Source organism: Filicampus tigris, chromosome 3 (genome assembly GCF_054856515.1).
Source record: "Filicampus tigris isolate MCC_2025a chromosome 3, RoL_Ftig_1.0, whole genome shotgun sequence".
Taxonomy (NCBI): Eukaryota; Metazoa; Chordata; class Actinopteri; order Syngnathiformes; family Syngnathidae; genus Filicampus; species Filicampus tigris.
In genome coordinates, this window is record NC_141219.1 from 27,304,470 (window position 1) to 27,332,335 (window position 27,866).

At 41.1% G+C, this 27,866-nt stretch overlaps 1 protein-coding gene across 1 annotated transcript; it reads right to left on the reverse strand.

Moving 5' to 3' along the window:
• Window positions 1-652: 652 nt before the first annotated feature.
• gch1 (GTP cyclohydrolase 1) lies at window positions 653-27,336 on the reverse strand. The gene is made up of 6 exons (XM_086026581.1): window positions 26,840-27,336; window positions 10,875-10,984; window positions 4,590-4,645; window positions 3,338-3,369; window positions 3,188-3,272; window positions 653-2,373 (listed from the first exon to the last, which is right to left on the reverse strand). Exons 1-6 carry the CDS (start codon window positions 27,186-27,188, stop codon window positions 2,247-2,249), a joined length of 759 nt encoding a protein of 252 aa, XP_085882707.1. The 5' UTR covers window positions 27,189-27,336; the 3' UTR covers window positions 653-2,246.
• Window positions 27,337-27,866: the final 530 nt, after the last annotated feature.

Genomic DNA, 27,866 nt, shown 5'->3' on the forward strand with positions numbered 1-27,866 from the left:
AACATGCATGGTGAGTTGATTGGACACTCTAAATCGCCCGTAGGTGTGATTGTGAGTGCGGATGTTTGTTTGTCTCTGTGTGCCCTGCGATTGGCTGGCAACCAATTCAGGGTGTCCCCCGCCTACTGCCCGAAGACAGCTGGGATAGGCTCCAGCACGCCCGTGACCCTTGTGAGGCTAAGCGGTATAGACGATGGATGGATGGATGGTATTTACTGTTCCAGAATTGCAGCCTATTTAGAGAACCTTCACCTTCAAGAATTTTCAATATCTATAGTTAAGTACAATTGGTATTGCAAATCATATAATATTGTAATAAGTCTGCAAGTGATAAAGCAATTTGTGTAACAGTACAAGTATCTGAACAGGAAAATCAATGGTAGAAGTTATGAGTATTACTAAACTATTTTCTGACACATTGGAAGTAAAAGTTGTTCTGAGTGAGTGGCTAGATCGTTGGTTGTATTTATTTTAATTTTGTTTATTTCATTTAGTGTACAGCAGAGCCAGGCTATCCCTTTTGCGTAGATCAATGAATTCTGTTACTCTGTCGATGGCAGAAGGTACATAATTACCCAATTTAATTGCTGCGCCAGTGGTTATACGTCGCTGGCTGTCCCGATGGCTCGATGTATAGACAGAGAGAGAGACATTATTTGTGCAAGGAAATATTTTCTTTTTTATTCATTTTCCACAGCACAATAGTCACGAATCATTGATGTAGACACACAAAGGGGCAACTGTTACTTTCCAAATACTTCTGGACCTGAGTGTAAAAGTCTGTCCCCTCCTTGGCCTCAGTTCTATACAAGTCTTCAACATGACAAAAAAATTTGACTCAAGACCAATTTGGCTACTTGTTTACAAGGCAAATATTATTTTGCCGTTAAACTGACTTGTAGCAAGGAGAATTGTTGTTTTGTCTGAGCACTCGATTTTATACAATCATGCAAAAGATATCTTCCAAGCTTGCCCAAACTTTTGTGCATACCAAAATGATCGAGTAACGTTTATTTCAAGACAGACCGATCCTATTTATTTTATTACGGAATGAACAAATGTTTGTTGACCGCTGTTCATTTGTCGTGACCCCCGTTGGCTTAAGCGACAATTTCACATCACACCACCCTGAGGGAAAGACAAGAGCTTCTTCTTACCGTTGTCACAAGAATGTCTTATTTTATTTATTTTTGATGTACACAAAGTGACAATAATAGTGAAGGAGCCATTGAATTGGCCTTCCCTCTCAGCAAGGCCACACAAAAATGAGCCACGCTCACAACACAAAAGCCACGTAAGGAGGCATTGGTGAACCAAATGCAATACACGATTCAACTTTTACTACCAACTCACCAGACATAACATTGACACGTGCTGGCACAGGAACACACACATTTACTTTTGATTATGAGCTTATGTCATAAACAGTGACACAAGATTGAGGCAAGTTGGCACATACAGACCAAACCTTCCGTAAAAGAATCAAAATAATCCTTTGAATACATATAGTATATTAATGTTTCTCCTTACCACCAATCTCTTTTCTATGCAGTTGAGCTTGAGTCTGTCCCAGCTGACTGACCATTCACATTCACGCCTGTGGGCAATCAAGAGTCTTCAATTGGTTGAACAGACACGTTTTTGAAATGCGGACAGCCGTGCTGTCCTATGAGGTCCATCCGTGTTCTATACCGCTTGACCTCATTAGGGTTGCGACCCGCAGGTGACTTTAAGGTGCGGTACACCCTGGAATGGTCGCGGGCCAATCGCAGGGCGCAAGCAGGCAAGCAACCATTCACACTTGTATTCACGATGTGGGCTGGATTACCCAGGAAATGTGCAAATGCCTGGAAACCAATCCAGGGTGCACCCCGCCTCTCCGCTCCAGCTCTGAGGACAAGCGCTATACAAAATGGATGGACTTGTATAAAACATACTCTATTCATATTCCGATTGTATTTTCAGCTAATTTCATCATCCTGTATGTACATACTTCACTTATAAATTAAATCAGTTCAAAAATACTATAAACCGTTTTTTTTTTTTTTGGTAGATGATTCATATGAGTTAATTCTAAGCCTCTCAACTGGAGTTTGAGGCAGACACAATATGTCTGATGATTTAAAGTAAGTGGAATGTTTTTCTTCCTCTGGTTGGTAACATGAAAACACACACACACACACAGGTGCACACAAGCTGGTCCGAGCAAATGGAGGAAACCCCCGGCGACAGGTGGAGGATGAATTTCAGCACCTGACCAGCGTCAGAAACTCGTCGCGTGTTTTGGGGTCTTCCCTGAAGACTCCCAACATGGTGCTGGTGATGGTCTTGCTGTTCATCTTTTGGACACCTCGCATCACCATGCACATGTGACTGTGGAATCCGGGGAGAGAAAAAGGCAGTGCACTCAAAATTACCCACAATGCATTTGGAAAGGTAGCGAGCATCGATGGTCAGTCAACAGGTAAATATACCACAATGCATTGTGAGCAAGAAAACAAAATGGCGCAAGAAACCAGGATGAAAGGCCGGTCTCCTGTGGCATGAACATTAAAGCGATACAATTGATTCATTTTATTTAATCTAAAATATATACAAAAAAGGAAATAAAATAGTTTAAAATATATGTTTTTTATTTGCAAGAAATAGTCGAAGATCTTAATGCACCGACAAGACAGTTAGGGTAGTCACGTGATATGTGACGAGAAGCACGTAGTAAGATGGTTGTCTGAATCGCCAAACAGAATGTGGAAATTATTATATAGCGTCGCTGTCATGTGAAAAACACTTATCTCCATTTTTTTTTTCATTTTATTATTTTTACCTCATGTTTCTGTGTTACAAAAATCGCATTAAAGTGAAAATTTAAAAAGTTTCCAAAATTGGAAATAAGTGTTTTTCACAGGACAGCGACGATAGGCTACCATAATGTGGGAGTGAAGAGTGAATGAGGGGCTGGCTAACCGCTATAGGATAAGAGTGGGCATTCGGACACAGACAAATTTTTTTTTTAATAAACGGTGTTTTTTTTTTTTTTTTAAGAACTGTTCACAATTTGCCAAAAGTATAGGAGGTGGATGGATGATTGTGGGGAATGTCCAAATGTTACTTAACTCATTGTCTGCATCGTTCATAAACATCGGATTGTCCAAATAAGTTATCCATTGAGCATTTTCCATGTACGTACGTAGCTTCGATGATAACGCCGACCCCGGTGGGGTGCAGGGCTTCAGTGATGGCCACGGCGATTTGCTTGGTCAACCTCTCCTGAACTGTGAACAAATAGGATGGATGAACTCTGAACACGACGGCCGCAAAGCAAAGCTTTCGGATGTACCTTGTAGTCTGCGGCTGTAGACCTCCACAATCCTGAGGAAAGACCAAGTTTGTCAAGTGAAGGCTAATGTACTTTTTTTCTTTGAAACTTAAATGTATACATGAAATATTTCAACCCAAAGTGATGTTGTTAACCCTTACGTAAACAAGTCAATAATAAGCAACGTGTGCGTGTATGGCAGCAAACAGGCCAACGTGAAGACGCCAAACACCTGCACTTTCCTTTCACAGCCAGCAGATGGCGACGAAACTGTATGTAAAAAGATGTCCGTTGGTCCTGTTTTGCTAAATCACCCCAGTGGTAGCTTGTATAAACACACCATTTCATAAGGTTTGGAAAGAGTGGGCGCCAGGACTCAATCTAACCCTTAGCCTACTACTGGCAGCAGCACTTTACAGTGTACTCTTCTCACATTTGCACCGTCAACATCTTTATGTTCCCTTGCCATTATACGAGTTCATTTATAGTGCTTCACTTGTTTTAGTATTAGTATGAGAATGTTCTAATCTTCCTGAACACACTTCATGAAAACTTTAGGAAGAAAATATGAGACAGAGATGAATGAATATATATACAGTATTTATGTGTTTTGAAATTAGAACAACTTGGACATCATCAAGCAACCATGACGTGTGTTCTACGTTGAAGGTAGCCCGCTGTGCGTATGAGTTCAAAGGGTTTAAATGAACAGATCTACAGGAGCACCCTGCTGTTACCCTTTGACCTGCTGACTTTCTCAGTAAGCAAAGCACTTTGGGCATTTAAGAGCTTGGTAGCTTCGGGAAAATGTCAAACAAACTGGCTGCAGTGAGCCGAAAAGAAAATAGATGTGCATATAATTACGATGCAAGAGATTTCTTCTGAATTGTGGATATGCTGTCATTCTGTGGCAGAATTTATAAGGTCAGCTAGGACAATTTCATTGGGATTAATAAAAACAATAATCCTATAAAAGTTTGCACCTTTCTTGGCTGGCCAACCAGAGTCAATAAACAACACAGTCATATTTTTATGTTTGAATCTACAAGGCTTGCTGTTTTTTTCCCACCATTTGTGAACATGTATGTGTGTGTGTGTATGTTTCCTGGGCAGTGTTTAATTGATCATGTTCGGTGGGTGTGTAATTTAAGAGGATTATTAGACTGACCCCAATACCTTTAGGCTTAGCATACTAAAACCACTTACTAATAGTCTTCCACATGCGCACACACAAACACACACACACATGTTGATGGTAACAAAATGTTCTCACCTGGCCAGCTTGCTGAGACCCAGAACTCGCTTGTTGGGGAGGTAACCGATGTGAACCTGCACAAATTCAATAAATCCATTTCAAATGAAACGGGTCCGGAGCCAACTGTGCCATAAAGCAGATCAAATTTGTTAGCGGGGTTTAAGCAAGTGTGAGTACAACTTGCTTTTTGATTGACTGCATCAATGTGGAGTTTTGTTGCACTTCCAATACCTGTCAGTAAATGTAATAAGGGCTGCAAACAGCAATTCATCTTTTTTTTTTTTTTTTTTTGTATGGCTAATCATTGAGATGAATATCGAAATTTGACATCATGCGCTGCCCACCTCAGAGGATGTACACAATTGTAGTTTGATGATTTTTTCTTTTTAGCAGGGCTCATATGGGCCAACTCCCTAGTAGGAGTGCAACCAGGGGAACATGACGTGGAATTCTTCCAAAATGGCCGACATCCTGTTAAATTCCTGTGATGGGTTCCTTGAGTACATCCTGTTGTGATGACACGTCAGCAAAATTGAGTGTCGATTGGTGAGAATATTTTCTTTAACCCTCCATTCATTTGGATTCTGATCCAAATTGAGAAGCTTGCTTTTAACATGTTCACACCCTTTGTCTGACTTGCCGCAAATTGCCAATGTAGGATCTTACAGTCTAACGCCATTTATTTGATGTCACAGACAACCACTGCTTAAAGAGAAGTCAACGCAAACATTTTTTTTTTCAAGAATATGTTCTATACAAGCCCACTAGTTGAAACAGTGCATTCTGATAAATATTGCGTTTGTGGAATAAGTGTTATCCACTCGTTTTCAGTCATCTCTGGGGGCGGCCATTTTGTCTTCTGAAAATGACATCACAACTGGTCACAACGACCAATCATGGCTGAGATTCAGAAAACAGGTCAGCCGTGATTGGTCATTTACAGTCGACAGAAGACAAAATGGCCGCCCCCAGAGATGGCTAAAAATGAGTGCATTTTGCTGCTTAACCTATATTCCACAAACGCAAAATTAATCAGAAGGCTGTGTTTCAACCATTGGGCTTGCTGGGAACATATTCTTGAAAAAAATATGTTTGGGTTGACTTCCGCTTTAAGCCTTGATTGCGATCTTTGCTCCCTGTGTGCTCTTTTTTAGACCCTGTTGTCAACAAGGGGCTGTCCTTGAGTGTTTCTGACGTCATTCTGTGGTTAATCGATCTGCTTGTATGATAAGGGCAATAATATGGTTTCTTAACAATAGTTTGAGAAAAATGTCCACACAGACGGCTGACGGGCAGAGGGCAGAGGAGCTGGACAGGCAAGGCAGGAAGGATGAGTCTTGGCGTCATCGGCTGGAGAATCGCTGTCTTTGGAGTGCTGCAGGCTCTAATTCTGAAACACGCATACGCATGCTCCATCCAAATGTCAGACGCAATTTGTAGACCAGATGAGAGAAAGGGCAGTCGCACAAGTGTGCAAAGATCTCTTTTCCTTGTCTTTCCTCCTTTTCTAGCCTTCCCTCCCCATCCTGCTGCAGTAGCCTGATAGCATGGCATCAAACACCTGGGAAGGCCACACTTTCTATTATCGGCATCTCTGTTACACCTGGGCGTGTGTGCGTGTGTGCGTTTCAGACCGAGAGAGGCTGTGCGACAGCAAGGAAATTCAAAGAAAGCTAAGAATTCAAGCATTTTTGTTCAAAGCAAACAAAGGTTTAACCAGAACAGAAAAGCAATCACTAAATCTAAATAAATTCTCATTTCTATTAATCTATTTTGTACATTAGAAGGCAGCAGAAAATAAAAAGTGATTTAAACTGACGTCAGTGCAACGTAACGGAAATCATTCCCAGTCATTGAGTGGGAAATGAACTCTCGCTATCTGCATTGAAGTCACTATGACATCATCAAGTGACTTCCCAGAATAAGATTTTTTTTTAAACGGTTTAAAAAATACAAATGGTAAAACAGCACTGTGAAATGTGAGCAAAGCAGACTCACACAAGGAAGTTTCAAATTTGGGCCATTCTGTGTGGAATTTTTCTGAGTTGTGAGTACAATGTCAGCAAACGTTCATTTGTGTACAAAATGAGTTATGTTGGTAGATTGGCCCTTTGTGTCAGCTAGGGCTGCCACCAGGGATAGGCATTCCATCCCAGGGACAGAACAGCCCATTTTGTGGATGGCGGTCGAGAAATCTTTGAAAAAGCACGGAAGTGGGTTTTCGTCCGTCCCTCTATTCATCCCTAAACGGGTCAAGAAGGGAAGAGTGGGGTAATTTGTGCCAAGGGGCAAGTTGTGCCACCCCTCTTATTTAGACAACCATAGAAGGAGTTGGTCATGTGACCACATATTTTTGAAGAGGCATCTTCAAGAAGGGATACACATGGCTTGAGAGGTAAGCACATTTAAGTTAAAAAGAAATGTTTTGCCCTCCAAAATAAAATTTCTATGATGAGGGTTTTTTGATTGCTATGTTTGAACAATTATAGAAACCTCTAAACCAGTTCACACATTTTTTTGTGGTTTAGTAAGCGCTATCATGAGTCAATACAGATGCTAGCTCAAAACAGCTGGAGGATGTATTTTTTTCAAAATGGTGGGCTTGGGTTAATTTGTGCCAAAGCACCTGGGTCAAGTTGTGCCAATCCCCAATTTATGATTATTTACGATATATTCCTTTATTGTATTTTATTTTACATTGTATTCTTACATTTGATCACTAAAACTAATGGCACAATTTACCCCGCAGTAGGGGCAAGTTGTGCCGCAAAACCATTTTTTTTTCCCCTCACGCTATATTTCTCAAACAATTTATTTAAGAGCCAAAGTGATTGCTCCCAGGGATGCGCAACATCCTAAATTATACGCACATATTTTAATTGGAGGCATCCCCTTGCGTAAAAGGCACTTTAAGTAAAAACTGCCACTACTTGCCCCACTCTCCCCTACCGACTTACGTGTTGCTTTGGGTTGTTTTAAAAATCAAGCCCACTGTTCTCTTCTGCGATACCGCAGAGCCGCCTTCATGAATTGCCTGCGCAACACTTTTCTGTGCCTTCTTTGCAGTAACATTACACGGGCATGGATTATGCCCTTTCACTGACTGACAGAAACACGCCCAGCCAGTATGGTGTATGTAAGGTATCCATTGTGCGTAGGAAAAAGGTGGATAGCAATTTTATTTTGTTAACTGACTGTTAACATTTAGTATATACCTTATCACTTTGCATTTGAAGTATGTCCTTGTCTGGGACATGCTTAGAGCATAAAAATCTCTACCAGCGCTGACGTACACTAAAATGACCCGGAAGTGGAAGTCTTTCGTTTCCGCCAAAATGCATAATGTAAAAGCAGTACCGGTGAATTGAACTACACCAGGGGTGCAACATTACGTCGATCGCAAAGGCATTGTGGGTAGATCGCCAGCCTATCATCCGTCCTCACTACTGTATTGCTACGTTCATGCTACGTTCACACCAACTGCGTTGGGAGAGTTTGTGGCGGCGCGTTTCAGTCAATGTAGTTCACGCAGGCGGCGCGAATGATGCGTTTGGAGCGGTGGGACGCGGAGCGAAGCACCTAAAATCCGCTCATTCGCTCCATTCGGCGCGTATAAAACAAGTCAACTTTTTTGCCATTTCCCCTCGCGGCAGCCAGTCAGCATCAGGCATACTACGTCACACACAGCCACATAGCGCCCTGTTCACTCTGCGTTTTTTTTTTGTTTGTTTGTTTGTTTTTTTACAGTTCTTGAACTTTACCAAGCCTCCAATATTGTTAGCGTTAGCATAGTGTGCAAAAAAGTTGACTTGTTTTATACGAATGGAGCGAATGGGCAGATTGTTGTTGCTGCAAATCTGCTTGAGGCTGCCTATCAGCAGCTACTGTCCGGACTATGCGTCCCTGGCTGATTCCATTCAGTGCAAGTCATCAGAGTAAGGTCATTACAAAACGTATTTTTGGTTGTATTGTGCTATATAGGTTGATGCAGTCATGCAAGGTACACCAGCATATACAGTACATATAAAAATAATTCTCAATACATTTCTAAATAATGTGTTTTGCATTTTTAGTAGGTGGTAGATCATTTTGACTCGGTCATGTCATAAGTAGCTCTCAGGCTGAAAAAGTGTGAGCACCGCTGATCTACACAATCAAAATGAGGCACGGACCTGAAATGAAAAAAAAAAAAAAAAGATTAAGAGGAACGTTTTTTGTTGTTGTTGTTGTTTTGCATTATAATGTAGTATACAATATACTACATTATAATGCAAAAAAACAACAAACTGGATTGTGTGATTTATTGTAAACTCGGTAACCCGTGTATATAAGGATACAGAATCAGTTTATCTTATTGGTCGAAGTAATGTTGCTTGCCAAAGTGGATAGCGGAAGTCAACAAAGCAGCATAACAAATTTGTTGTCCACCAGCTAAATAAACAACTTGTGAGCGAGGGATGGGAGGATCGATACCAAAATATTGATACTCCAATCCACAGTGCTCAATTTTAAGCAGCAATATATGCAATTAATTCATATATATATATATATATATATATATATATATATATATATATATATATATATATATATATATATATATATATTTATTCATCTATAATTTGGAAGGTTGTGTTGTCATCCAATCTGCAATTTTTGCTATGTGGTGCCAAGGACAAAGAGTTTTCTGCCTTGGCAGAAACAGACTGCTGGCTCTGGTCCCGCCCACCATGACTTTGGCAACACATTTGATTGGATGAACAACGATCAGGGTGAAGGCCCGCGTCTTGTAGGCACTGCATGGAGTGCACGCCACTGTTGACAAGATGACATGGAAGTCGTAACAAAATAGTTTGAAGTAGTTTGGTTCAACTGATGATGTTGAGCTCACTGCTGTGAGCGCTTTTGTGTAAAAAAAATAAAAAGTCACTCCCGGTGTCAATATCAGATCGGTATTGCGATATTTGGGCCAGTATTACTTGCTATCGGATCGAATCCCAAATCACCTGTATCGCCCATACCTATTGTGAACTATTAAATGAATTGTTGATCATTTTGCTGATGACGTAGTCCTAACTAGTTGACTAATCTTGCCAGCCCTCGTGCCAGCCCTGTGATTCAAGTGAAATAAAGCAACAACTACGGGTCAAGTATGTGAACAAATGATAAATTTACGGTTTCGTCCCATGACGCTCTCACAGCCACTCCTATGGGAAAAAAAAGGAGTAGCAAGAGGAGGCGTGTCACTTCCTGTCATGAGTCACTGAGCGCAAACACATAGTTGAGAGGGGATGGATTAGCGGCAGCACTGCTGACAATGCTTTATAGACACAACCATCTGATGGCACACACACACACACACACACACACTCACACCTCCCCCCCCCCCACACACACACACACACAGGCAGAAGATGCTTTGTCTTAGTGTGATTCACTGATGTCACCAGAGGCTGTTAACACCGTGTGGAAAAAATAAAAAAATCAGATACCACCCTCTTTTGTCTTAATCGACATGCACCTGCAGGCAAGATAGAGGGACAAAAAGGCTGGTTGAATACACATAAAAAGGGGAGAATGACCAATCAGGTTTGAGTTGCAGAGTAATGATGTCAAAGTGGTTGGCCAGGGGTTGAAGCTAGACAAAAATAAAAGATAAATAGATTTCAGCTAATCAGATTCTTTCTCATGCATGCATGGCTTTGCCAATTGCAAAGTTGCATTTGCACACCCCCAACACACACACACACACACACTCTATATATATATATAGGTATCTCATACCTGTCACCTTATACGTTTTCCCCGTAAATTATATGTTTTTTCATTTCAAATTGTGTACGCCGTATAGCAATTTTTGTACGGGAAAAAAAATAATTAAAAACCCGTTTTTTGTTAGACCGATCTCGTTTTGCCCATTTCGGCTCTAATCCGGAGCGTCCGTTAGCGATTCCGATTGCAAACTTCAGCCGACTTTCACGAGCAAAGTATATTGTGTATGCCGTATAACAATTTTTGTATGGGAAAAAAAAAAAAAATTAAAAACTCGTTTTTTGTTAGACGATATATATATAATCGTCTAATAAAAACCGAGTTTTTAATTTTTTTTTTTTTTCCCATACAAAAATTGTTATATATATAATTTTCCGTCTACGTAATTGTCTATTTTCGCTGTGAATTTCCTAAGGCCAAACGGTTTCTGGTTTTCCCTGACCAGTCAGTGCTAGCGTGAGTGCGTGTGGGGGTGTGCGTGCGTGTGTTTGCACATGTGCATGCATGTGTGTTTTGTATGTGATCGCTCACCCTGCCGATGATGGGCACCAGGTGATGTTCGCACATGGAGAACACGTCGATGTCTTTGACGATGACCATCTCGTCGTGATCCTCATCAAAGATAGCATCATTGAGCACATCTGCACACAAAATCACAGTAGACGTTATATTACATTACTGTCTTTTGTAAGAGACACTTTAAATAAATTCTAGGTATTGCAGACTGCCAGGTGGCACGGTGGTCGACTGGTTAGCACGTCCGCCTCACAGTGCAGCGGTTGTGGGTTCGATTCCGGTCCTGATCTTCCTGTGTGGAGTTTGCATGTTCTCCCCGTGCCTGCGTGGGTTTTCTCCGGGTACTCCGGTTTCTTCCCACATTCCAAATACATGCATGGTAGGTTAATTGGTCACTCTAAATTGCCCGTAGGTGTGATTGCGAGTGTGAATGTTTGTTTGTCTCTGTGTGCCCTGCGATTGGCTGGCAACCAGTTCAGGGTGTCCCCCGCCCGCTGCCCAAAGACTGCTGGGATAGGCTCCAGCACGCCTGCGACATTTGTAAGGACCAGCGGTATAGATAATGGATGGATGGATGTAGACTGCCATCCTTATCATTTCGATTTGGAGTCAGTGTCATAACTGACAGTTTACATCCATCTATTTTGTCTTACCATCTCTTTTGTCTTAAGATTTGTATACAACACTGGTCAACAAATTTGATCAAGTTGGCGTCTGATTCACTTGTTTATTATTTCCATTTTTTAGTTCAATTCTCCTATAACCTTTGTCTCCATGTAGTAAAGAGAATTCCAACTAACTCAACTTTGAACTATTCTAAATATTTTTGGTGTTTATAAAAAAGGAAAAATATCTATCTATCTGTCTATCTATCTATCTATCTATCTATCTATCTATCTATCTATCTATCTATCTATCTATCTATCTATCTATCTATCTATCTATCTATCTATCCATCCATCCATCCATCCATCCATCCATCCATCCACCCACCCACCCACCCACCCACCCATCCATCCACCCACCCACCCATCCATCCATCCATCCATCCATCCATCCAGCCATCCAGCCAGCCAGCCAGCCAGCCAGCCACCCACCCACCCATCCACCCATCCATCCATCTATCTTATCAATTATACCCTATCCATCACTATTATTTTTGTGTAAATTAATTTGAGAATGTTGATAATATTAATTTCATTTATGGTTCACAATCCGATATTATTTGTCAAAATCATTATTCAATAAATTAATCCCTGATTAAAAAAAAAAAAAGCAACCTAAAAGTAACTTAAACTTGAGTAATGCATTTCACTGCAAATAGAGTAAGATCATAATTATTACTTTCACATGCAAGTAATTTGTAATATGTAATATATTACATTTTGTGCAAGATTTCATAGGTCAAACTTAAAAACAAAAATGTGCTCGAAAAAAAAATTAAAGACATTTTTCAAATCTGCGTCAAAAATAAGTTTCGGGACACATAAAGGCCTCTCTGATTGTTGACCAGTGTAAAAGTCACAAAAATGCTGCATTTATTTTATGCAACCAAGTGATGTTCGTCCCACCTTTGGCAATCCCTTTATCATCAACTTTTTTAAGCATCTAATTATAGTGTTGCTTCTTTAGCCTACACTGCTGTTGCTTTATTACTTTTTTCTTTTTCCTTTTTTTTTTTCTTGGTTACCGGGGTTCAATAAAGCGCTTTTATCGTTTTGTGACGACACATACGTCTCTCAACCATACCATGTCAGGTTTTAATTTCCTGACTGACAATCAGTTCGAGGCAGTGAAGGAACAACAGGGGAGAGGGTCACCGACTTGTTGCTGCTGCTTCTCCTTCTGCTTATTGCAGAACTGTGCAAGTAAAGTAGTAAACATACAGCAAGGCAAAAAGACAACGGGGAAACACATGTAGAGCTTCTTGTGGACGCCATTTTAACAATATCCGTCAACTGTCTAATTACGTGCCTTGTAAAGACAAAATAGATGCAATCACAGAGAAACCATTGTAAATAGAAAACAACCAGCCACATTTGCAACTACATTACACTTTGCTTTTGACACACACCATTTAGATTGTTAGTAAAACGATGTAGCTTAACTGAAACAAAACTATTCAGTTTGCTAACTGAGATGAATGGTTCATAGCGAAAATCAATTCCAAATCTTGATGTTGTATTCGCTTGTTATTTCAGTCTGTACATTTGCTAATGTAATCAATTGTCTTGACAAAATAAAAGTGTGCCTTCTTTTATGATACTGTATGGAAACAAGTAGGTATCTTGATGGAATGCTGTTAACCAATCAGACTGTGGTTCCGCCCACTCTCCAAAGTAACAGTAAAACAAACTTTGTGATCTGCTCTCTTGAAAAGTTCTGTTAGCATAGCAGCTCCAATCGCTAATCGTTTAGTATGTTTGTTGGTTGAGTATTAGTTCAGGGACGAACACTGCAAATGAAAAGCAATACTCGGGATGAAGTTTGCCACTGGCTTGAAACTGTAATAAAGTGCTAATTGTGTTTGGAGTGTTTTCTTGTCGAGCACCAGAACATGTGGCTGCTGATAACACCTAGTTAGCACAGCTAACTGTGATGGATAATGGGGGCGGATTGCTGGGGTCCTTGCTGCTTACCAAATCACCTACTAGCTTACAAACTGACTATAAATATAATGATCACAAACATGTTTTGGAGGAGGCAATACTGTTTGGAGTAGACCTTTTCATTGTCTGCATCTGTAGAAGTTATATTTGAAAACAGTCCAATAGTTGCAATGATAAATCCCTTGCATGTACGCTGTGCACACACACACACACACCCCGAAGGATAGTATGGTTAAGTCAAGCTTACCCAAATGGCTAGCAGCTTGTGAGAACTGTCAGCTTAGATGAAAGGTTGCCAAGACGAGGGCGCACATCAGGTAATGACAGTTTCACTCATCATCACTTCACATATTTATCAGTGAGAACAAGCACTTCAAACACTTCCTATATCCTTCGGCATACACTGTACAGTTTCTAATCCGAAAATCATAGTGTTTTCATAGCAGCGTTCTGTATAATTAGCGTCTTCTTATTTAGAGAACAATTTTGTGATTGACTGGGATAGGAAATGGATGGATGAATGGGAATCGCAGGCAAGTATGCCACCTGCATTAAAGGATCTAAGACAGTGAAAACAGACTTACAAATTAAACTCAGGTAAATCAATGTTGTAGGACTTGCTTGATTACTTGTAACACTGATACTTAAAACCAATCTGAACAGTTCATTGTCTTGTTTGTATGTTCAGTATAGTTATGAATTCGATTTTTAGTTAAAAATGGTGATAGAGATCAGTGAAGAACGTGAAATGCCTGATTTGCACCCAAAGCCCACTAATGGTGGCATTACAAAGACAGAGTTTGGCCTTCTGATCAATTTCTCTCTCATCTGACCATTCTTAGAATTCAATCAATCCATACTCCATATCCACCTTATTCCTACGTTCTATGAGCCTTTGCGTGACTTCTGGTAGAGCGAAACCGGCGTTGTTTACATGGGAACCGTTTGTGCGAGTCCACTTTCTAGGGCAGTTACAGACTTTAAACAATGTGGGAACGCCAGTTTTTGCTGCTTAGAAGAGAAAATATTTTAATCCCGCTTCCTGCTAATGTAGCGGGTTAGTCACTTCAGACGTGAGGCAATGACAAAAACTGACAAAAATGCTTACTGTTGATAAAATCCAAAATTTTACTATGATCCTTCTAATCATTTCAGAGGTTGACAAATACAAAATTGTTGTGTCTCCCACACACATAAAAACAATACCAGATGTTATTGTGGCACTTTGGCACCCGGCGAATTTTCTCCGGTGGTTGTCACAATACAAGCACATTAGCACAAAGTTCACTGTGAGTCTACGAGTCTTTGTCTACACAATGAAAGGGACACATGTACAACGGTGAGGTGGGTTTTCCAAGCAACTCTTAGACCACAAAAAAAAAAATGGAAACATGGAAATGGAGGCACTCATAGTGATTCTGAAATAAAAGGCCGTTATTTTAACATGGCCAGTTGGAAAAAATGCCTACGCGTTTCAGCCTTGGTGGGCCATCGCAAGGGCAAGCTCGAGTGGACGAGCATGGTACTGCTTTGATACAAGTACATAGTCACATGGTCTATGTGGGCTGGACACATGGCAGTCAGCTGGTGCAAAACATCCAATTGGCAACATTCCAAAAACAATTACTAAAACTAAATCACAATTGACAATTGATATACTGTATGACAATTATTCACAATTTCCTTTTACAAAAAACACGTTAAAGAAAAGGGATCAAATCCAGTTCACCATTGAGCCCAGGAAACTCTGTGGCTCTTAATGTATAAATCCAATAAGATTCCCTCTGTAGAAGTCTTTTTAATTTGTCCCTTCCCTTTATGGACTCGGGAATAGGTTCTATAGCATAGGCTTTCAAAGTTGTACTGCAATGGTTTAAATGTTTATAATGCAGTGCCATAGGGTATAGATCACAGGTGTCAAAATCCGGTCTAGGAGGGCTGCTTTCCTGCATGTTTTCCACCAGTCCACCTAATTCAAATGAACAGCTCATCAGCAAGCTCTGAAGGAGCCTGATAAAAATCTTGATCATTTGAATCATGCAAAGCATGCAGGGAAGTGGCCCTCCAGGACTGCAGTTTGACACCTATGGTATAGAGGGTTCCCAGTCCTTATAGCTTGGTTCTAAATTTGCGCTTAGTTCTATCTATGTAGAAGCGCCCACAAGGACACTCAAGTCTATGGACTACATATCTGGTGTTACAGTTGATCAATGAATTAATATTATATTATTGATTCAGTGCATTCATAAATAAGCTAGTAGTCTTCATGGTGTCACAATGTGTACAATTACCACATCTAAAATCGCCCCTCCTTGTGCTAACCGAGTCTTTTTTGTAAAGGGGGAAGGTAACTTCTGACCAGTTTGTTACTGAGGGTAGGCATCTTTCGAAAGCTAATTGTGGGAGGGCTGCTCTAAGTAGCCTATCACTTGTGAGGATGATCAAATTTTGTTTGATTATATGTTTATGATTTATGATTAGCCTCAGAGGTGTAAGGTGTTATAAAATATACTTGATTACATCTTTCTTCATTCTTTTGCTTTGGAATTAGTAAATCATTCCGATTTTGACTCTTAGCTCTCTGATAAGCGATAGAAATTATTTCTTCTTTGTATCCTCTACTTTTAAATCTTTGTCCCATATCTTGAGCAAGATTGTCAAAATGGGTGTCGTCATCACAAATCCTCCTAAATCGCTGGAACTGACTGTATGGGATGTTTTTTAATAACCATGGGGGGGTGGTAACTGTCCGCCCTCAAAATCGAATTGCGATCGGTAGGTTTCCTATAGATTATAGTATAGAGATCTTTATTGTGATCTTTACAGATTTTTAAATGTGGAAAGGTAACTTGTGACACAGAAAATTCTCGACTAAGATTAAGATTTGTATCTGTATTATTTAAATAGCAATGAAATTGAATCAATTGTTCTTCTGACACAGACAAAAGGAGCAATACATCATCTATATAGCATCCCCACCATATTATTTGATCAAAAACATATTTGAATTAGAGTAAACAACATTTTCTTCCCAAAAACCCAAATATAAATTAGCATAATTAGGTGCAAAGCAAGCCCCCCATTGCTGTAGCAAAGCAAGCCCCCCTCAGTAACAAACTGATCAGAAGTTACCTTCCCGCTTTAGAAAAAGGACTTGGATTGGCACAAGGTACAACTTTAGATGCGGTAATTGTAAACCACGAGACACCATAAAGACTAATGCCTTATTTATAAATGCACTAAATCAAAAATATAATAATTCATTTATAACTGTAACACGTGTGTGTCCTTGTGGGCGCTTCTACATAGGTAGAACTAAGCGCAAATTTTAATCCAGACTTGCTGAGCACAAACAAGTCGTAAGGACTGGTAACCCTCTCATCATCCTCATCGGCGGTCACTCGTCGACGAGTATGAATGTCTTCCATCATTGGTCCTTGTGTGGGCATAGAGGCCAATTCTGGACCCGATTATTGTGCTGCAATGTGGGCAGGGGAAAGTAGTAGTGGTGTGTTTGGGTGACAACTCTTGATATAAAAAGTTAACGCATCCAAATGAAATGGCAGGTTTCATGATGGGAAAACATAAAGCCAGATAATAGCTTAATCATCAATTTAAAACATTTACACCATCAAGGTGAAAACACCTAGCATTCATAAAACATACCATATACTATAATTTGTTGGGGCTAGGCAACATGGTTGCATACAAAACTTTTTTTTTCCCCCAAAAAGCCACATAGAGAAAAACTGATGTATGCAAGAGCCGTTTTGAAATTCTTCACCTTTACTTTTTTTTAACACAATCCACCAGTGTTGGGAATGAGCTTGAGAAACAATTAAATGTATGCGTCAAAGAAAAAAGTCCACGATATTTCTGTTGTTTTGGGTGGCCACCGACCATATACAGCAGAGGGGTCCAAACGTCTTGCAAAGAGCGCCAGATTTAGTGAGGTGAAAATGTGTAGGGACAGACCATTCAGATTTCAGTTGCTTTAATTTTTCATGGCATTCATTACCAGTCACCATGTTGTAGTTTGCATGTTTCATCTGGTAGTGACTCTTGATATCAAAAACAGCCACAGTCTTTTAGCGAACTAGGCAGATACAGTTTCAAATTTCCAGTTGTCCTGGAAGCAACGACCCTGTCTTATCAACATTCTTTTTTTTCGTACAGTCTTTCAGAAACGTTATGGAATGGGCCACAAAAAGTTCAAGCAGCGAGTGGGTCATTCCGACACAGAGGCGGAGCCAGAACGTGGCTAATGGGTGGGCCCGGAAAAATCAGGGTGGGCCTGAATATTTCTCTCACTTCGCACAATCCTCCTGTCCCGACACATCGTATATTCAAATAAAATGACAAACCGAATAATATGAAGTTCAGATCTTCCTTAGACAACCACAATTATGCCATTCTTATTATTCAATTAAAAAAAACACACAAATAATTTCATAATTTACTAAAAATGTAAAATGTAAAAATGTAAATATATTTTTTCATTAATCTCACTGGGTGGGCAGTCTCTCAATCTGTGTGGGCCTGAGCACACCCAGGCCCACCCATGGCTACGCCCCGCTCTGACACCTAACATGACTTTGAGAGTGGTGTGTTTGGAGAGGCAGTGTGTACTCAAAGCGTATTTCCCAAAGCACCAAGAATGCGACCATAGGTCTGCTGCCATCTTCTGGTGGAATATAAAATACTTTATTTTGTACATGAGTATTTTCTACTGTGGTCAACAGTACTGACGGGCCACACATTCATTTTATGCCTGATGCTGTGGGCCGGTGGAATTTGAACACGGACCACATTTGGCCCCCGGGCTGGATTTTGGACACTGCTGATATACAGTGCAGTATCTCACTATAATAAATTTGCCCATTTACTGAGAAGCAGTAGAGTCACATCTCCACATTCAGAACCAAAACAAGAGCAATCTGTGCTTATCTGATCTTGACACAGAGCAGAAAGTGGACCAACAATCACAATTCATGCTACCAGCAAGCTGTCATCTGTGGCTGCAGCAGAATGAAAATGCAAGAGGCTTGAATTTTATGGGGTATTTACTATGGATATCAAATTATTGGCAATAACGCGATATTGCGATATTCAAATTGTCACCATATCGTCGTCGTCGTGTCACGATATTAATAGCAGAAAATCCGTTTAAAACCAAAATTGTTTTCCATTTTTGCACTTCCAGCGCCCTCTGGTGGTTAGTTTATGTGCAGTTTAATTTGATGCATGGTTTGGCCACCTATGTTTAAAGGCCTAGATAGACCGAAAAGACGTTGGCCAATAGTGACAGACGCTTACCCCCTGTGGCGTCCGGCCGGCTATCGGCACGTCACGCTGGAGTAATAACCGCAATGACAGACAGCGACGCTGACCATTAAAGTACCTTCTGCGTATGCATAAGATGTAATACCCTTCCATACCATCGGCGGCGGTAGTCACCATTTCTCATGGTTAGAAAAATCCAACCGGAAAGCTGTTGGCTGGGGGCGGATTATAAAAACTTAAATAATGCATTCAGCTATATTCTTCGCTCACGATGAACTCCCACGTGAAGTAAACCATCATGTTCTTGACACGGTATTGTGAAATACTTACATTGTCAACCCTTGCTCTTGTACTTGTAAGAAGATTAAGGCAGCGGAGGCGTGCTCACTGTTTTTCCGCCTTTGTCACTTCCCATTGGTGCTCCGAGCGCTGATTTGCTAGCTAACAGCTAATCAGAGTGACCAAATGTCACGACTGGCGACGCTGATTCAACATACGTAAACGCCCCCCAGACGCTTAGAGACGGGTTACGACATTACGACGGTGGCCATTACACCAAACAGACGCCACGACACTTCACACCCTCCGACGTCGGTTTGGTCTATCAGAGCCTTAAGACTAGGGATAGAGCGATATGCTTTTTTCAGAGCCGATACCGATATTGATTATTAGTAGTCAAGGCAGCCGATAATCGATATTTGAAGCCGATATATATTTGCAGAAAAAAGGGTGACAAAATGGTGTCAAATTTATTAAAACTAAAAATACTTGACTTAGTTTAAATGCCTTTAAGCCCATGTTTATTAAACAACTTTAGTGATTTACAAGATGATAAAGCTTTTCTAGATCTTAAAAAATAGACAACTTTGTTTTAAGTCTCACAAAAAAGTGCAGGGGGCTCCCAGGCTCAGCCGCATGTCCAACAAATATCTCCTTATGGTAAATAGTTTTCTAAAAATCCACGATAACTGAAATGTTTATCTTTCACACATCTTTGTTTTAAAGTTCAAAAACATAAAAGTGAATCGTCAACGCAGCTACTAGCCAGAAAGATAAACGTGTTTCCAAGACCGGACTTTCACATGCAGTACTTTGCCGTCAATTTTTGCACCATGTACAGCACTTGGAGCGGTGGTTGTTTTAAAGTGCTCTATAAATAAAGTTGAGTTTAGCTTTTCATGACATGGCTTACACACAGACACGCACACACTGGCACCCACTCACGTCTTACTTTTATCACCATTTCCCGATATTAACAGCAACTCTCAGGAGCTATGTCATTCACAAAGCAAATTAACTGTTGTGACATTGGGGGAGTGGTTAGCTTGAGCCGCAAGGCAGCTTACTGTGGCGACCAGAATTGCCCCTTGTGTTTATATGACATAGAAGTGCTCATAGCAATGTTATAGTAGACTGACATTTACAAAAATTTCGGCGAAATCTATTGCATTACCTTGATCTACTGACTCTCCGACTCCCGTCGTGTATGTGCCTGGCTCGTTCAGGAGACACAGAGAGAGAGAGAGCAGGGAGCACACATGCAGCTTTACGCTGATTGGCTGTTTCGCACTTCACAAGGAACCAATCAGATGGTGCTTTGGGCGGGCCAATCTGCCTGTGCAGGCAGGGCAAGTCGTGCAGCAAACACAGAGAGAGAAACACCAGCAAGCAAGAATAAAGCCATTTTTAATTTATCGGCCTTAAAATAAAAAAAAGGCCGATGCCGATAATCGCCAAAATGCCAAATATCGGCCCCCGATAATCAGCCCAGCAGATAATCGATCTGTCCCTACTTAAGACCCACGCTAATCGCCAGATGAAGGGGAACGCAACACGTTTGCGTTCCTCCACAAATTGACCTGATTCACAATGTGCAAGTAATTGCTTCAATAGTAGGTGTCAACCAAATTAAACAGAAATTAAATGGATTATTGCTCACATGATCAAAACTATGTTCTAGCCAATAAAAGGTCCCATCAATCAGTTATACCAGCAAATATTTTCCAACATCTCCGTCGGGCCATTTCAGCCGAACACAGCATTGTGAACTACATAGACCGTTATACTTTGCGCTGCTTTGTGAGCTCTTTATATATCGCCAACCTCTTCACAATACCGTGATAATTATCGTAATAATTATCGTATCGTGAGGTTCATATTGTGATATGATCGTATTGTTGACATTTGAATATTGTGACATCCCAAACGTTTTTTTTTAAGAATGGTCTATGCAGGCCCACTAGTTGAAACAAAGCATTCTGATTAATTTTGCGTTTGTGGAGTTAAGCAGCAAAATCCACCCATTTTTAGCCATCTCAGGGGGCGGCCATTTTGCCACTTTCTGTCGACTGAAAATGACATCACAGTTGCTCAGAGCTCAGGTAACGGCCAATCACGGTTCACCCATTTTCTGAAGCTGAGCCATTATTGGTCATTACCTGAGCCCTGAGCAGTTGTGATGTCATTTTCAGTTCACAGAAGGGACAAAATGGCTTTTGCTGCTTAACTCATTTTCAACAAATGTTATATTAATCAGAATGCCTTGTTTCAACTAGTGGGCCTGCATACAACATATTATTGTAAAGAAAATGTATGGGTTGACTTCCCCTTTACAAAAGAAAAACACTTGTTTTGATTTTGTTTCCATAACAATTTTGTTTTCAATTATTATTTCAATAAATTTAGTTACGCCTACTGCCCGAAGACAGCTTGGATAGGCTCCAGCGTGACCCTTGTGAGGAGAAGCGGTTTAGATAATGGATGGATTTAGTTATTCCGTTAGTTGTCATTAACTATAACAACCTTGATCAGCACAAATGTGATTTTTGTTGGAAAAACAATTGGCCATACAATTCAGTCACTTTTGAGGAATGTGAGCTTGAATCTTCACAAGTAACTGATCAGCTCTCCCAACCAACCAAGCGTGTGCTGCGACGACCGACCGAACTTCTGCTCCAGCTATGAACTTAGCCACTCAAAAAGCTAGTCTCTACTGAGGAAACACTGACCTGCCTGAACTTTAGCCCAACGGTTGTTTAACCCTTACCAAAAGCCAGACAACAGAAACTCCCTTTAACAAAAAGGAAGAGAAATCAAACAGCAATCACTGACACACCTGTCCAGCTGATACTGGAAGTAGCGCAGAAGATGACTTCTGAGAAGGTGAAACAGAAAGTAAGATTGCCAAAACCCAAACAATGTTTCACTGTTGTAGATTATTTTATTCTTATAAATGTTCATTATAGTGCATTATAAATCCTACAATCTGTAGAACCACAGTAATACTGTTGAAATGTTTTGAACAAAAAGCATTCAATACCTCTAGTCACTGTCATGGGCTTTATTTCATAAACTTACATTTCACCCCAAGGTATGTTACAACTTGCAAATTGGCGCAGGCAACCCTCCTTCATAGTTTTGCGCTTTGTCCTAAAACAGTCATTTTGGAAGCTCACCTTTCAGGCCTTTTATAATGTTCTGAACATTTACTTGGAATCTGAGCACATCTTAATTGGAGTCAATTATTACAATTGTATAATCTACTTTAACGACGGCGCAGAAACAGCAATATTTCCTATGGTATGATTACGGCCAAGAAATTTACAGCATTTTATTATTTTGGAAAAGAAGGCGGCCTCTAATTTGAATTTATGGTTCAGTGAAATATTTAGCACTCTCCACTTGATTCCCTCTGAGAAATATGTCAGTGGCATTTAACAAGATTTGGTTGCTTTTCGTCTGCTACCTATGAAATGTTCTACAATTGCTGGTTGCATTGAGGAATACGCACCATTCTTTCTGATTTCCGTGGCAATTTTGACGACAGTTGAACAAAAAAAAAAAACGCTCTTACAGTATTGATTTGTGACATGGCGGTTGGCTACATGTGGAAGTCATATGCTGGATTGTTTTCTGTTCTGGGTTGTGGGCTCTGTTTTGCGGGTGACAGGGTTCATTCTGTGCCTAAAATTTCACTCCTCACCTTCACAATATCTTTCGCTCATGCTCTTCTTTTAAAAGCATTAACAGGTCAGCAGGCCCAAATTATTCATTGCTTGATGAGCAGAGCTGGGCAGTCCGTCCCTGGGCCGGACCGGTCGGACCCTCCTGCCCGGCCGGATGCCCATTTTTGGGGCTGAGGGGTGACAAATTTTAAAAATTGGCTGGACTAAGCACGGCCGGAAGTGGATTTTAGTCCGGCCCACTAATTGGCCCTCATGCGTGTGACGTGCTCGCGAGGCGGCCAAATTTCATCTCAGCCTACTGAGGTTTCTTTTTAGGCTTCTTTCAAACCAACTTGTGTGCGGATGTATATTCAAGCTGCGCGCAGCACTGAAGTATGACACTGGCACATCTTTCCTACTCCCGGAAATACGCCGTAGCAAAACTGCTGTGTAGTGGTTTGCTGGCATGCTTTTATTTTGAAGGCCGGGAAGTGTGAGGTAGGGGAAGTGTGGAAAATAAGTAACTTGTTGAATGCTTGCAGACTAGTCGTCTGTTGGACCCAAATAATTATACAATACGACAAAAGCGACCACAGGGCTCGCAATGGAAGTAAGTACAGTACACGCAGCTGGGTAAGTACGTGAGTAAGTGGCGCGTTTGAAGCGTGTCCACGGCGGGTTTGAAAAGTAAGTTAGCCAGCTAATTGTCTTTAAATAAACCTCTTCCGTGAGCATCCCTCCCGCCGGGGCATCATGCAGGTTTTTTTGGGGGGGGCAGAACGGGGCGGCAATGTTTATGAATATGGCCAGGGGGTCGCGGGTACCCAGGTCAAGTGTGGAGGGTCGCGGCCGGACGTGCAAAAAAGGGTCAAGTGCCCAGCTCTGTTGATTAGTGATTATGTACTGTATCCTTTAGCTTGAAATGACACAAGAAAGTGGAAACAGACATTTTGTAACACTTTGAGCTCTACTTTCATGACCAGTGCAAGTCTGGCGCGAGGTGTGCTGTAGATCTGCGCAGGGGCAGGCTTGACCAAGTTTTCGTAATTTTCCCATGCAAGCTAGTGCAGCATGGCACATTTTAAAAAGGGCGTTTTGCACATTTGTGGGTGTGTACACAGCTGACTTGTTTCGAAGTGGCTCCTCTCCTTCCCTTTAAATGTTGTGTGAAGAAGTAGATACTGATTTGCTTGAGTCCTATCCTCCAAAGTATATTTGTAATGAACTGCAACCTCCACGGCTGAATGATATAAAGTTAGCTATTGGGTGATCACAGATCTGTAATGTGAACACTTGGAGCCCACTTTCCACCCAGATCATACATGTATACATGCCACAGCCTGGCCCACAATTTTTACTACAATGGTCTCGAACAGCCCAAGTGAAGTAATGATTTTGATCAACCAATGGAAATGAGCTCAGACGCTCCATTAAATCTCTGCATAGCTTTTGGTCATGTGCTGGTCAACAAGAGGATTTCTGCCCCATGCTGCGATGAAAGCTGAACTCATGACCTGGGCACGCACACACACACACACACACACACACAGACACACATGAACACTGATCAAACAGTCCAGTGATTCTCGCCGAATGCCTTAACTCTTTATAAACATCCAGCTTTCCATTCCAAACTGTTGTGTGTTCTCTGCTTTCCAATAGCTCAAGGGGGAGGCTTTTGAACCAACCAATCAGGAAATAGCAGGGTTTGAGGAGTAACATATTGTATGCATACCATCGTTATTACTGTATTTGCAGTGTTCGTCCTCTGCCGATCATGAGTGAAGAACAACTTGGTGCATGTCACCTTGTGCATGAAGCGTTTTTTCTCACATTCTTCCATCATTTACTCGATGCACATTCCTTCTTTTGAATTCAGCCTTAAAACACATGAAACAAGCCTCAGTATAGCTAAACCAGCTCCAGATGGGTTCTAAGAGAGGTGGGCGACGGGAGCGGAACCCAGACTTCACTCTAATGTACCGGAGTGTGGCAAAGTGGGCCCATGTGGTGCTGAAACCTCTTTAAAATTGTTACTCATGAGCATCAGGCAGGTCTCAAGCACAAATTCACCTCACACTGAAAGACTGCACTGTGCAACTTTGAAAATTGCAGGTCCTGATGACTGGACAACTGGACCTCTCACCTGACACATAGGGACCTAACTTCATAGACGGGCGTCCGTGCGCAGGGGCAAGTCGATTTTACCATGTTATGGGACCGCAATGCACCTTACTGTCTAGTTTACCATGTTTGTGAATTTGGTAGTCTACCGAGGTCTACCGCGTATTGTATTGAACGCCTCAGTAGTAGCTGGCAATTTGTTGACCAAAAGTCAAACCAGGTCTAAGGTGTGGCGCAGGTGGTGTAATGCGATATTGGTGGATTTAAAGGAGTCAAACATGGATGCGCGATCAGGGGTGCAATTCATATATAATTCATATATAAGATAAAATTATACATATATATATATATATATATATATATATATATATATATATATATATATATATATATATACATACATAGATACACATATACATATATATATATATATATTAGGGCTGTCAAAGTTAAAGCGTTAACTATGGAGATTGATTTTAATTTTATAAAGCACTAAAAAAAATTAACTAAGTACACTCAGTACTCATTAATTACTTCCTGTAGCAGCTGACCTCTGCTCACTGTGCAGCCGAACGTAGAGGAGGGTCACTGTTGCAAAGACAGACTTTTACGTAGTTTTACTTTAAAAAGTTGCTCGACGGCTCATTGGAGAAATCCTAAATAATTTGCACACTTTGCAAAGCCAAATTCAAATGCCATATTAGTTGTACGCCTTTGGTGTATCATTCAATTGTTGTATTTTACAAGAAAATAATTGTATTTAAGGATCAAAGAAAGCTATTAGAACTGTCTGTGAATTAAAATACTTTTTTTTTTTTCACATTAATTCCAAGATTTGACTCAGGTAAATATCGGTTCCAAGCTTCGTAATCGTTATCTATGTAATCGTCTTTCGTCTATTTTCGTGGTGAGTCTTCAATGGCCGCCGCAAGGTTTTCGTTTCCCGTTGGCCACGGCTGAGGCTTTTTTACAGCTTCTGGGCCCTAAAAGGAGACGCATTTAGTCCAGCCGTGGTGAGGCTTCGATGCCCCGTTGAGTCTTTCATTTCAAATATCACTCAGCCAGTGGAAGTTGGTCGAAGTTGGTAGATGGAAATGCAAACGGAAGCCCATCTAAAATGATAGGCGGACCAGCCTATAGGCGCTTACTATTTGTTCTGGACGGAAAAAAAGATGGATAGACGGACGGCGGAAGGGAACCCCGGCTGCAGGCGGAAGGCGATAAACGGACCAGGAAATTTTAGTAAAATGCCCAGCTCCGATCAAACGTTGATGGATGAATTTTGCACGGATGTGTTGTAGTTATTGCCGCTGTCTGTTAAAAAAATCATTGTGTTTATGTTTAAAAAAAAAAGTGACAACTAGGAGAGAAAATAGATCAGGTGTATCAAACTCATTATTATTGTGGGCCACATCATAGTTATGGTTTCCTTACGAGGGCCATGATGACTGTGATTTCAAATAAACGAATGATCGCCCCATAACACATACAGGTATACACAACAAACTGATGAATAACTAGTTTTGAAATCAAAGGCCTGTAAATGGTTGTTCATATATTACAACATTTCATTTAAAAGGGGGATTGCTAACAAAAATTGCTTACAATATCTCAAACATGTAGTTGATACACATAGTTTGCTTTTGCGGGCCACATAAAATTATGTGACGGCCCAGGGCGTTGAGTTTGACACAGGTAAAATATATACACAAAACAAGCGTCGGTGAAATAATTTAAAATTGAAAGCGGGAGCAATTGTTCAAAAACATGTTTCCCAATAATGAGATCATTTGGTTGTTTATAGAACTTGTAAGTAGATAATTTTTCACTAATGATATGATTGCATTGAATGTGACCGAAAGGCGTGTCAAGCTGAAAATCCAATTAGTAACAAGCCATTTTAGAATGAAAAACAGTCAATAAAGAGGATCGATCTTTTGATTCGCCCACCTGTTAACCGGATCATTGCAGCACAAACCCAAACGTCCCTCTGAGGCGCTTTGCCGTGTTTAAAACTCACCGATGATATTCTCCTGGTAGCCCTTGGTGAAGAACTGCATGGCGGTGGCGGCTCTCAAGGGAGTTTTGGCGAGCCCCTGCCGAAGTGGGTCTTCTCCAATCCCGCGTAATATGGTCGTGTAGGCTGCGGCCAGCGACGGCAAGCTCTCCTCGTTGTCCTCCACGCTCCTGGTGTGCTCCTCTTTCCAGCTCCCCGCCGACCGGTGCGACCCGGACTCGGCAGCCGGGCCCTGGGGAGCAACAGGCGGCCTTTTGACCACCCCGTCAAAGTGTCCGTTGACCACCAAAGTGGTATCCCCCGTGTCTGTTTTGTCGTTAGAAGTGAATTCAGTCTGCTTTGAGTGTTCCATCACTTCTGTGACAGTCTCTCTCGCTCTCGCGCTCTCTCTCTCGCTTTCTCTCGCTCTCTCGCGCTCTCTCTCTCTCTCTCTCTCGCTCCCTCGCTCTCTCTCTCTCTCTCGCACTTGTTGAGTCAAGGCGCTCTGGTCAACCCCGCCTGTGCGCTTTTTTTCAATGAGAGTGAGGCAATATCGCCATATATATACCTACAGATTATGCCGAGATCCGCTCTTATTGGCTGTCAGGCTCCCGGTGGGCGGGGACTAGCCCATTTTATTCAGTAGTGTCGTCAGAACAGCCGGAGGCAACTTGGTTTGTGCTGTACGTGACTTAAACTGAAGCAACTCTTCATAATGATGTCCAGTGCAAGAACAGTGACAATTAATGTTTTGTGGCAAAATTGTTGTGTTTGTGCCAGCCTAAAAGAAAACAAGTTGGGCAATACCAGAAGGGGCGTTACAATAGCAGCTCAACTAGTTTTACTACATTTCTCAGTTGTGTGCTTGTAACATCAGTGTTTTAAACATCAAATATCTTTTGAGTAGATAAGATACGTTTGTGATCACAAAGTAGCAGATTTAAAATTTTCAAGCTAAATTTGACATCCCCCATTTATCACTTGTGACTAGTGGTAATTGCATTTTGAATAATTGGACTTTTCATTCAAGACATCTGTAACATAATTGTAA

Excerpts from the sequence above, each read along its gene's own strand:
- gch1 (XM_086026581.1), bottom strand. The coding sequence starts at position 27,188 with ATGGAACACTCAAAGCAGACTGAATTCACTTCTAACGACAAAACAGAC. Across the intron at positions 3,370-4,589 it reads GGTCTCAGCAAGCTGGCCAG|GATTGTGGAGGTCTACAGCC; the intron begins GTGAGAACATTT and ends GTCTTTCCTCAG. Across the intron at positions 3,273-3,337 it reads CTACAGCCGCAGACTACAAG|TTCAGGAGAGGTTGACCAAG; the intron begins GTACATCCGAAA and ends ATTTGTTCACAG.